The sequence below is a fragment of the Parasteatoda tepidariorum genome, chromosome 5 (assembly GCF_043381705.1).
Source record: "Parasteatoda tepidariorum isolate YZ-2023 chromosome 5, CAS_Ptep_4.0, whole genome shotgun sequence".
Lineage (NCBI taxonomy): Eukaryota > Metazoa > Arthropoda > Arachnida > Araneae > Theridiidae > Parasteatoda > Parasteatoda tepidariorum.
Genome location: NC_092208.1, coordinates 91,940,025 through 91,953,004, shown reverse-complemented (window position 1 = coordinate 91,953,004; position 12,980 = coordinate 91,940,025). Strand labels below are relative to the sequence as shown.

At 29.9% G+C, this 12,980-nt stretch overlaps 1 protein-coding gene across 6 annotated transcripts in view; it reads left to right on the top strand.

The window, feature by feature from the left end:
• The window catches only part of LOC107440719 (discs large 1), a 242,056-nt gene that overhangs the window by 206,230 nt on the left and 22,846 nt on the right, over positions 1-12,980 (top strand). For all 6 annotated transcript variants that reach the window (XM_043044039.2, XM_043044038.2, XM_071180793.1 and 3 more), the window contains 2 exons: positions 8,917-9,019; positions 11,627-11,803. In XM_043044039.2, coding sequence (XP_042899973.1) covers positions 8,917-9,019; positions 11,627-11,803 — 280 coding nt within the window. The remainder of the gene's footprint in view (positions 1-8,916; positions 9,020-11,626; positions 11,804-12,980) is intronic.

Genomic DNA, 12,980 nt, shown 5'->3' with positions numbered 1-12,980 from the left:
GGTTTCCCCCCCCCCCCGGTTTTTTTAAATAAAGTTTCATCCTTTTTTTTTAAAAAAAAAAAACTGTTTCTTATTTTTTTACTTATTATTTCCCCCTTTTTCATATGTCTTTATTTTCCTTTGTTTTATTCTTCATTTTGAACTTATCTAATGGGTTCTGTTTACTTGCAGCTTAAGCGCAATAAATGAAACTTATTGTTTTTCTTAACTTTCTTCGTGTTTTCTTGTATTTATTTATTTACTATATATATTTATATATAATTGATGAAAGGGAAAATTTCCTAGAAAAATTGTGTGTTTTTTTTTATGAAAAAGTATTTTTTGAATGAATTCTAGTAATTAAAAGTATTTAATTTTCTGCAAATATGCAAATTTTTTTATATAAAAATTTAGTGCTAGAACACTAACGTTGACATAAAAATTATCGTATTTGCCACCAACGTGACTAAATGTATCATGGTATATGACAATTAAGTCATTTAATAAAATTTAGTCTTATTTTTGCTGAATTTTTGTTCTTATTTAGGCAACTATTTTCATGTTTTAGGCTACTAAAAGCAACTATTTTGTTCATTTTTTTCTGTGGCAACNATATGACAATTAAGTCATTTAAAAAAAATTTTAGTCTTATTTTTGCTGAATTTTTGTTCTTATTTAGGCAACTATTTTCTTTTTTTCTGTGGCAACCCTGAATGTCTCTCTATTCGTATTCAAAGGATTTAAAAATCATGCATCGCGATTCGTATTTACGGGAAGTTCAGTTTTCTATGAATAAGACCGAAACTATTCTTAAGATGGATACTGAGCTGTGCTGCGTAGTCTAGAAAGTAGAGGTACTAAAGCTATTATAACATAATAAAATAACATGCAACTAGGAAATTTATTCTGATAATTGTACTAAATATTAATAGTAATTTAATAAAATTTGTGAATTGAGTGATTGAAAAAATTATTAACTCATTTAAACAAACATTAATATTTTTTATAAATTATAATTAGCAGGTATGTAACGAATATTCGGCCCTTCGGTCGAATATCTGAATAAATAAATAAAATTAATTTCAGTGATTGACGGATTATGGGTTAGAGTCCCCTTACCGTTAGAGGTTTTTGTGTTTTTCCTCTTTATGTAACGCGAATGCGGGTTAGTTCCATTTAAAAAAAAATATCTGCGAAGACGAGATTCCTCCCAATACTTATCCTGCAGTTCTCTTGTCTTCTGGATTGAGTTCAAAATGACATGGTTACGAAATTAAACATGGATAGCCGTAAACTCCAAACTGGATCGACTGTTCAACGACAGTTATAAAATAAAATGATGGGAAAAAAATTTCATCAAAATACAAATTATTCCAGGATTACGCAGCAATCTTGCTATGATTTGTTTACATTTGGATACATTTAGGAAACATTTTTATTAGCATTTGAAACTTTGCATGAATTGACTTTTCTCTGAGCTTTAAATTTTAAATACCCCTATAAAACAGATTTTGCCATGAACTCTTTTGGTGTAAGTCCTACCCGCCAATCTAATTCCTTCCAGCCCTGTAGTCTTAACCCTGACCATTCATACTCTCAAGTTTTAACAAGAGCTCATAAACAAATATGACTTATGGGAGCATAACAAGGTTAACTGCTGTTATCTACAAAAATAACATCAATTAAATGTAAATGTCTTTTCGCTTTTTAAATTATTTTCAAGTTGACCTTGAAATAATGCGTATTCCTTCACCTTTGGCTTTTCGAATTTTTTGAAAGAAAAAAATGGAGAAGAAATATTTGTGAATTAACGTGTTTTAGATAGGACTCTCTTCATTATAACCGAAAGTGACGGCCTGTATTTTTAGATTTAATAAAAACGTCGCTGATGTGCGTGAATAGAATAAAAATAGGTGTTTTTAAGTTGGATTAATTAAGGCGTTTTCTCGTTCTAAGCGAAATTCACCCCAATCGAAAAAACAAAGCCAATTAGTTTCGCCATCTTCTGCCGTTGTATCAAGTCAGAATTATTGATGTATCTGTAGACAAGATCTTAACTGAAATTTATTCTGTACATAATAGATCTACTCTTCGTAGAACGGCCATTACCTGAAAGAAAGCGTTGGATGTTTTCCTGTAATATTATTCTATTCGTGGCATTTTTTTAAGCAAAATAATTTGTTGCAATTTTAGATTTCTCATGCTGTCTGGAATTATAAATCCTGTCGAGCTATGTACTTAATAGCATGAAATACACTTGGAAGTTACGAACTACAAAATGAGGGTTATGTAAAGTTTTCCGTTAATTATAATAAAATACGCCACGACAAAGTCTGACGAATTGCTACTGAGCAGAATGGATGTTAAAAGAAGAAAAAACGGATTGAAAAGCGGCATGAGTTTAAAACCAGTTTTATTGCCTAATAACTTGACTCATTGGGTGATCTCTAGAGTAGTCAGGTAGCTTAATTCATGCGGCAAGGGGGTGGATTTTTGACTTGCAAACGAAAGTTAGTAAATTACTAATACTCTATAATACATAAAATCTTCATAACTAGTGGGCTGCGCCCCCTGCTCGCTAACGCTCGCCAACCCCCGAAAATTGCTACGCAATCTTATATGGTTTGCTTCGCAAACCAAGATCGCTTCGCTCGCTACTAACTTAGGTACATTGCAAATGCTCAAAATACTAAGAATTCAAAACAATCATTCAAATCCATATAGAAACTTTAAAAAAAAAAAAAAAATTTTAAATCTTTTTAGTAAATACTAAGTCATTAAAATAAATTTGAATTCAAATAAATGACATGTCATTCGTTAAACCTATTAGAAATGTGCTATAGTATAATTCGTGATATAAATCAAAAATCGTCAAATAAATTCGTAATATATAAATTCGTGAAAAAGAGCTTTCGACGAAATACTAAAATAGAGATCTATCGACAAAGACTACTCTCTTCTGCCTAGCTTAATAGTATGAGATTGCCGCAGCTGATGCTCTCTGGTTATTTCAGTTTCCGTTTTTAAAAGCGCTATATGTTGAGCTACCTCAGCTAGATTTGGCATGTGACATTTTTAGCGGCAATCATGGGTCGATTCGCCGTGTAAGAGAAATAGTAACGTAAACAAAACAAATCAAACGTTGCCACCGGCGGAAAAGAAATACAGCCCAAATTTGGGAGCCACGTAAGAGAATTATATATATTTGATTACCATCCTTTATAATTACGGATAGAATATTTCTATAAGCTAACTTATTTTGTGGGAATCCTAAAAGTATATAGATTAAGGGCGGTCCTGAAAGATTTTTTTTAAAGGTTCTTTTGTGGTATGAAATAACGTTTTTAGAGAATAACATACTATGAAATATTTATATTATAATTGTTACTGTGAACGACTGAAATGGGTGATTGTTGACTTCTTCTACCGGTAGAATATGTTAACAATCGCTTTGGTAAATGTCCAGTTAAGTGCCCGATATACTGATTTTATTTATTTTTATTAAGGGTCCAAGTGCCCGCTATGCATTTAATCGGTACTCCGAACACTGGTGTTTCTCCTCATCTATCCTCAGCACAGATATTCAAAAGATATAATGTCAACGAACATCAAATCGGATTATAACACATGTTTCGAACATTCATTAGAGCTGACATTCTCTTGATTTCGGTCACTAGTATTATTTCGCTACCATTATTCATAAATGCTAAGATTTTATTTCATATCTCTAGATTAAAAAAGAGAAAAGACATGGGTTTTCTCATGTTTTTTTTTAAATATATTTATGTAATAATCTAATTTATTATTTAATATTTTTTAAATACTAATCCGTCCGTGCGTAGTAAGTCCGTCGCTCCCTTTTTTTTTTTTTTTTTTTTTTTTTTTTTTTTTTTTTTTTTTTTTTTTTTTTTTTTTTTTTNATTTTGTTTTTTTTTGTTTGATGTATAAAATATAAATACGTCATTTTTAAGTTTAATCCGTTTTTCTCCACAAGATAAGTATTACTTAAAGTTTCAAACTTTATTATTTTTATTTATTTATGTATCGTTTCAATTTTTTTATTTATTTATTTTTTCCGCTTTCATTGAATAAATCGTGCAAGTTTTTACTACTTTCCCTAACAACGTGTTTTATGGATTCACCTGTTTACACATTTTGTTTTTCTCGTGTGGCGCTTTGTTAACATCGAGGAAAAAATTTCAAATTTGGAATAAACTTTAATGGATCAAGATTTTCGATGAGTTGCATGATATCATATAAAGCGTAAATGCAATGATGGGTCAACCTGATGAAATGCAATTCGGGTTGTTCTACATAATTTCTTATCATCACAGAAGATAGCAATGTGAGTTCCTGTGACGTCAATCAATGCTTTTTCTGCTCCGGTAAGTTATTGGGTTTTGTTTTTAGATATTTGAAACATTTAGACCCTCCACACATGAAGCAAACGGAGCACTGCATTTCTGGGCATGAAATATTAAATTTGGGAAACTAGCTTTTGGTAATGATTTGTAAAACTCAAACTTTGGCATATTTAAAAGCAACTGCTTCAGATGTCCCCAATCTAAGGCTACTCTATAAAGAACTTTTACTTTCAACACTTTACCAATTAAAGCTGTCTGTGCTAGCTATTTCCATCAATTTGTTTTGTGGAACAAAAATAGAGAAGGTAAAACGGTCATCAGTACTTCGTTGAAAGAACAAAATTAGCTTTAAACAAAGTAGACAAGAAAATGGATGTATATTGTTTATATTTGTCACGAATGGACACGTTAAAATTCTATCCAAATAAAACCTTCTGGCCGGCCGTAGTTTGCCCATCCCTGGCTTAAGGGATAGAGCCTCCCAATGAGTTGATCTAGGTTCGAATGCTAGCGGTTGCTGGTTGATACGAATTCTACCACGGTGCTGACGTAAAATATCATCAGTCGTAGACTGATCATGGGTTAGGATTCTCCTTGCAGTCAGACTAACCGTGGAAGGTTTTGTGGTTTTCCTCCTCGTGGGACATTCGGGTTAGTTCCACAAAAAAAGTCCTTCACGAAGGCTAATTTACCCCCAATGCTTGATTCAGGAGTTCCCTTGTCTTCTGGATTGGGCTCAAAATTATAAAGCAACGGAGTTGAACATTGATAACTCCGAATGGGATCGGCTGTTTATAAAATAAAATCTCGTGAATTTATTGATCTCCTTATTGAGGATTGTACTGAATGTTCACATTGTATTCTTTCCTATAAAAAAGGTGTTAAAAAAATCATAAAATTAATAATAAAGTTACGTCTTTATTTCCACAACTAAAATACCTTTTTTTCCATCTTGTTCATTTACGTTAAAGTTACATTTTTTTTCCTTTACAAAAAATATCATATAATTTTTTTTCATCGTGTTAATTTTCTTTCATCAAACAAAACTAAATGGCAAGCGGTAGTTTATATTTTGAATAGATTTATGTATTTCCCCTTTTGTCTGAAATATCCCTGTTATCGTGAATGTTAGTTCTCAAGTAGATCGGATTTAATAAACCTGATTACGAAGTGTTCTCGGTTATCGAGACAAATTACCTTCTTAATATTGATAGGGTTGCCATAGGAGCACAATCTGCCACTTTCTTCATTGAATTCCGTCTCGTTTCATCATTTTCAACTACTTCCTTCCGTTTCATTTAATTTAGCTTTTCAAAAGTGTGCCTTTCGATTCTGTTTAATATAATCGATCTTATTTGAGGTGCACTTGGAACTATGGAATCTTAAAAGGGTAATTGTGTTCAGAGAAGCGGTAAGGAACTTTATCGAATAAGATGGTAAAACCTATCTTTTCTGATAAGATGTTCTGTGGTGGAAATGGATGCTGTGCAATAGTAATGGCTTGGTTTTCCAACTGTATTATTTCATGTTCCACTGTTGATTCCAGTCGCAACTGTTCGCTGTAACTGTATAACGTTTTATTTATTTATTATCGAAACTAAAAATTGCCTTTTAAAGGTTCCAAAAAAGTAGAGGTTCTTTTTTTTGTTGACGATATTTAGAAAGTTATTTTTAAAATTACAACGGATTATATTTTTTACTTTGCATGTTCTCTTTATTTATTATTAATGACCCAAGTTATAAAGCATTGTAATGTTTGACCTTAAAAAAATATAACAGTATTGCTGGTATGTCGATATTGGTCATAAAACCTAATATAATAACATTATTTCAACTATGTTGCTTACAATATATTTTCTCTAAAATTTGTCAACAAAAAAGCCCTTTTTTTAATAAAATGAAGCAACTGAGAATTATTCATAATGCGAAAAATTATGATTTTACATTTCTGATTCTCAATTATCTTTCACGGTTAATTTTTTTTAATTGTATTTTTTCCCAAAATGACTTTTTTTAAAATTTGATATTGATTCCAATTTATTTTGTTTTATTTTATTTAATATATATGATGTGTGTGTGATTGACTATTTCATACGTATTTCTCTCTGACTAAAAATACCGATAATTATATGTCCGATTTGATGAACGTGTTTTTACGTATCTGACGCTACTCTTACTGTTAATCTTGTTTTTTTTTTTTTTTTTTTTTTTTTTTTTTTTTTTTTAATTTGAAATTTTTGGTTTTAATTTTATTTATCCCGATCAAAAATTAAATGTTTTATTATATCGTATTTTATAACGCTATTATTAATTTATATCGTTGTCCCCTTTAAATTATTTCAGTGAAATATTATATTTTCTTGTACGAATTAGAGATTGTGTTTTTTACCTTCATATTTAACGTCATTATTTCGCATTTCTTATTGGCGTTACGTGTCTCAGGACTATGGTTATTTTTGAAGCTTTAATGGCGATAATAAATTCCGTTGTTTCTTTACAGAAAATAAAGTACGCATCGTGTAAATTGCTATAAGTTGCAATATGAAGTAGCACATTTTTAAAAAGGCTAAAAATTCTAACGTTATATGAAAAAAAAATTTCTTCAAAAAAATTTTTTTTTGTGAAGAAACTTTCGTTTTTAGCGTCTGTTAATTTTATTTTTTTTTTTTCAAATCGTATGCAAATTTTTTTAAGTTAGGTTTATTTCCCCATTTTGTTTTAAATTCATAGCTAAATAAACCATAAATATCAGCTGTGTCACAGAGCTTTTGCTGCATTCTTACAAGAGCAAAAGAATTTGACAGTACATAAACAGGAATTGTACGCACATGGATAATATCAAAAACTGATATAGATTTTTATAAAGAAGCCGGCTTTCACTTTACATGACGATCTGGTTATTCTAACTTAAAGTTATAATATTACTATCACTTTTTAAAATTTCCTGTTGCGTACAAAATACTACAGAATAAAATAATACAGAAATTTTACGATAAACAAACAAGGGGAACAAAAATTATGATTAACCTTTTGCTAACAGCTGGTACAACATGTGGACCAATAAGATGGTACAACATGGTATACCGTAAGCAAATAGTTTAATAAAGAAAAAAATCTCAAAATTGAAGGAAAAATGGGATTTTATTGAAAAACTAAAGGGTTTACGCCGTTCCTCTGAATGTCTACAAAACTACTCTTCTGGTTATTACTAAATTTTAAAAAAACGCAAGAATTGTTTTAATAAACTTAATAGCTTCATTGTTTTTTTAGATTTAATTCAATAAAGAAATGACTAAAGCTTTTTATTTTAACCTTTTCGTTACGGCAGTCTTAAAAGATGCCGCTAAATGTGTATTGTCGGTAAGCTGATAATTGCAAGCATTATAAATCGAAATGTATCTTATTAATTTAATTCTGTGTGATACATTTTAAAGCAAGAGTCGATGCCCCGTGACACTTCTCGTTTGCACTGCAAACCTTTTCTTCTATTGATCTATGAACCGAAGGAAAATGTTTTTCTGATATGCAAAACATATTTATGAGCGCATTCAAAATGTTCTTTTAGTGGTATTAATCCAATATAGGTCAATGGAATATTGACTGACAGTTTTTAAAAAAGATGTATTTATGTAACGGCATCATGCTGAAGCCGGTTTAATACAGCTCTCGTACACACGGGAAATCGCGTGGATGCTGGCGAAATTCGTCACTCTTAACGAAAGGGTTTACATAGTTTTAGAATTTTTTTTTTTATTTTTTAATATTGGTCGTTGAATAGCTGAACCAATTTTTGGGTTTACGACTGCTAATGTTCAACTCCGTAGACTTGTAATTTTGAACCAATCCAGAAGACAAGGAAACTCCTGAATCAGTACCCCCAGAGGTATGGTTTGTTATGGGAACATGGAGGGCTTTGTCACCATTTACTACACGGGGAGTCTTCGGCCGCCGAGGATAGAATTTTAAATTTATAATTTTTTTCTTTTCTTTATGGAATCATTTTATGAATTTCTTACGTATTTTTAGCTATTTTTAGTAAAGTTTGCTTAAACGCCAGTAGTTTACTAAGTTTTTCAAAATGTTTAGCAAAATCGGAAGTATTTAAATTTTTGCTAAAAATAAGATCGGATGTTGAAAATAATGATTAGAGAAGTAATTCTGTTGCAAGTGAAACAATTATGAAAAGCATAATTAAAGCTGTTACTTATAGGCAAACTTATTCCAAAAGGGATATCTTTCTTACTATTGATAGGAATTTTACAAGTTCCCAGAATTTTTCTAAATAAAAGCACAATGCACAAAACATATTATTCTCTACATGGAGTATATGGTGATATTCACCAAACATGGTGTCCCAAATAATTTGAGAAATGTGGCTTATTATTATGTACTGCTGCAAGCCTTTCAATTAAATAAATATACACTTAAATATGCATAAATATTTTTCATAGTAAAATCTAACAAAGATCTTCAAAAAACTTCTATAATTGTTAGTTTTGTACATTAAGAAAAATAATTAATATTTTCTCCACTTTGCTGTATGTTAAGACATGATGTTTGTTTTCCTTTGTAGAGTATAATCGATTTGAAGCAAAAATCCATGACTTGCGAGAGCAGATGCTCAACAACAATTCAGGGAGCTTAAGAACTTCCCAGAAAAGATCTCTTTACGTGAGGTATGTTGTGTGCTTTTCCATTTATTCACCTTTTAATTGGGACAAGAAACATAAATACTTGAAGACTCATTAACACTGTCTGTTTAGTTCCTCTTGCCTTTTATTTTTTGTTACTCTGTGTTTCAAAAAGTAACTTATTTTAAGCATTTTATATTTCTGACGTTACATAATTTGATTTAATTAAAGTGCTTATTTAATGTAACAAATGTATTTCTTTTGTTGATTAAATTTGCATTAAAACAATAATAATAAGACCTATTCTTCCAAAAAAATAAAGTTAAAATAGTAATTAAGTTATTTTTTTAAAAAAATTGCGTCATACCCAGTAGGATACCTTACTTAAGGGAATTGGCTTTAGTAAGCCATTGTTCTCCCTAAGCGTTTTTAGAAGAGTAGTCTGCCTATAAATGCACCCTCTTTGTCCTTTTTCTAAAAATAAGCTGTCCATCCCTTAAAAACCTGCTTTTTTATTCTTATTCCATTTTTTAAAAAATTAATTCACTGTTTAAATAATAATTACACACTGGTAAAATTATATGTGTTTATAGGTTTAATTCTGATAATTAATACAAATATTTACTTTGCTAGGATTATTCTCAACTCGTTAAATTTGAATAAGTATTTTTTTGGGGGGAGGGGGGTATTAATAAATTTTTTAGAGTTCAAAGCTATTTTTTTAACAAATATTTTTTTTAAATGCTCCGTTAAAAGTTTAATTTCTCGTAATTTTTAGTTTAAATTATAGAATAAAGCTTTCAAGCTGTTTATCAATTAATTGTTTCTTGTTAGTTTACTTTTTTTTTTTTCGAACATAAAAATTCCAGGAGATTGCCTAGCATGCCTTTAATTATTTTTATAAACTACAAGTTTTTCTCGTATTTTGATAATGAGAGAAAATTACTTTTTGAAATATACCCATACCATAGTACAAATGGGTAATTTAAAAATAGTTGTAAATAAAATTCTGTTATTAAAGTTTTTTTTTTTTTTTAAGTAAATTTTTTGCTGACCAACTAACTACATAACTACTGTTTATTTAAAAAATTTCTCAATAGTTTTTTGAATTTCTCTTTAAACTATGTATTTAGAATTAATTTTACTGTGAATTCAATGATCAATAATTTGAATGAAATAATTAATCAAATATGTAAACTTTCATTAAATTAAATTTATAATGCGAAATAAGTTAACGTTAATTTCTTATTAATCCGTATTTTATCATGGTTTGAAATTTAATGAATTATTTTAATTATTATTTTGTAGCATTGAAATATAACTACTAACATAATGTTTTAGTCCGTTCGTTTGTATATTTTATAAAACAACAATGTTCTTTGGAAGAGAATTAAAAAATTCAATTTTTAACACTTTTTTATAATACTTATATTAAACTTATATAGGGGAGAGTCGGGTAGCCCCGCCCACTTAAGGAGTATTTCTTATATATCTGTATAATATTGAGTAATAATCAATATTTTTGTATGTTTCTATTGTTTTATCATCTAATTAAATAATGCAAAAAGAATAAACCAAAAAAAGAATAATTTAACTTAAAAAAATAGAAATTTAAAAAAGCATGTTTTTCAGCTCTTTTCAAAATGTGTCGGGTAGCCCCGCCCAGTTACAAAAATTATATTTTTTCAGGTGTAAATGAAAATGACCAATGTATTGACAATAGATAAACCTCATTTATCATTTTTATCACAAAATTCAACAGATTTTTCTTAATTTCATACCTACTTTATTCAACATATTTTCAAAACTATTGTTTACCATGTAACCAACTGCATAAATACTTGAAACTTTGAAAATAATCTTTTTTTAATCTAATAATTAATGTCCGATGGCCCATTGACTTGAAAAAATATTCTATACATATGAAATTGACAGTGGGCGGGGGTACCCGACACTCCCCTATATACTTATATATAAGTTATACAATTATTTTATTGGTATATGAAAACTTATTTATTAAGGAGATAAAAGAAAGACTAAGTTATTCCAGTTTGTACAATGCACCTGTTCCGTTCAAAAAAAGTTAAATAAAAAAACTCAAATTATTTTTCAAAAAAATTATTTTTCTTAATGTTGAAGTAAGAAAAATTATTATATTAATTCAAAGTTGCTTGCATATTTATCTATATATACTAAGTTTTGAAAGTCGGGTTATGTATATTTGTGTATTATGTATTAACATTTATAAGTCAAATAAAAAATAACAATTGCTATAAGGACAGATTTTGATTGTTTATTAAAAACTCATTTGAGCCTGGTTTTAGTGGGTTTTTTTAAAGAAAAAAAAAGGATTTTTTTGGGTTTGTGGGTGGGTCAAATACCCTGGACAGCGCCTTGCCCTTTTTTTATTTCTAGGGAGAATTCTGAGTAAACTATGAAAAACAATAACAGCATGAAAATAATAATATTAGTAATTAATTGTGACATCAGTAAGCTTTTCTCCCTTTTAATTAGATGCACCAAGGCTGCATCTGGCAGTATTAAAGCTAGGCTTATCTAAATGTCAGAGAATTTCTTAGTTATCTTTAACAGAATTCGTATTAATGCTTAAATTATTTCATCTTGAGTTTCATTTTTTGATTAATCCATTAGAGCATTATTTGACTATGATCCATCGAAAGACAGTGGACTACCAAGCAGAGGACTTCCCTTCGGATTTGGTGATGTTCTTCACGTGACGAATGCGAGTGACGACGAGTGGTGGCAGGCCAGAAAAGTCTTACCAACTGGTGAAGAGGAAGGTATGGGCATCATCCCAAGTAAAAGGAGGTGAGAAACTCATTGTCTTGTTACGATTTATATTCTTATACACAAACCCATGTAAAAATTATGTATGGCTAAAAATACAATTTTAACTAGTCTGAAAAAAATTGCTGTCAAACTCAATATATTAGAGAATGCAGTAGTTTATTGTACTGAACTGTCACTGTGGGAGATTGAAGCAGCGAACTTGTGGTTTCTCAATTGTCTGGAAAGTAAGAGGTGACTGTATTGCCACTGTATCATGCTGCTGACTATAACGGGATGTGGCTGTCATCGATCACCTGATACAAATTTGAAAATCAATAGTGTCTCTTCAAAAAGCTTGTATGGGGCCGGATAGCCTACTTGGCTCGACAGGGTGCTGGACTCGTGTTCGTGAGAAAGGGAGTTCGACAGGATGGCCACCCACCTGGAAAGCCTGGAATTATCAGGGAATTTTTTCATACTGGAAAAAGCCTGGAAAAATTCAGGGAAATTTGAATGAAAACCTGGAAAAATCAGGAAATTTTGTAGAAAAGCTGGAAATTTTTTCTTATATATTTTTTTAATTTCACTAATTTAAATTATTTACTAATTTTCGTAATTTGAATTATTTCATCCATTATACCCACATTTTTTAGACTGAAATGTATCTCCGAACAGTTAAAATGTCATCAACTTAGCTATACTTTGCTTGCATCAAAATTTGCTTCATTATAACCCTGTTAAACTAGAATGCCATATAAAATTCTCCCATGGTTGCTAAACAAATGTAGAAACCTTTGATCTCTATGGAAACTATGGGAATGTGCAATTTAGGAAAGGCAAAGATTGTGCTAGACCTGGAAAAAGGGGTTAGGATATTTGCTTCTGTATAAAAATTCTGTCCGTGGTCTGAATCCATTTATGGCTCAAGCTTGTTCCAATGCTTTGGTGGTAATTTTTTGTATTTTTATCTGAATAAAATTCTCCAAAAATTAGTTGGTTACAATTTAATAATAGTAGATTTTATATTGCACTCTTTTTTGAAAGCTTTTGTACACCCATTCAAAGAAATCTGTAAATTTTTTTTCTCAGCAAACTAACAAATCACTCATTTCTTTACAATCGCTGAACAGCAATGTTTGTTGACAAATTGTTACAATTGTTGCATTAATGCTAATTTTTTCTATTTCATTTTAACCTTTAATGGCATATTTTAATT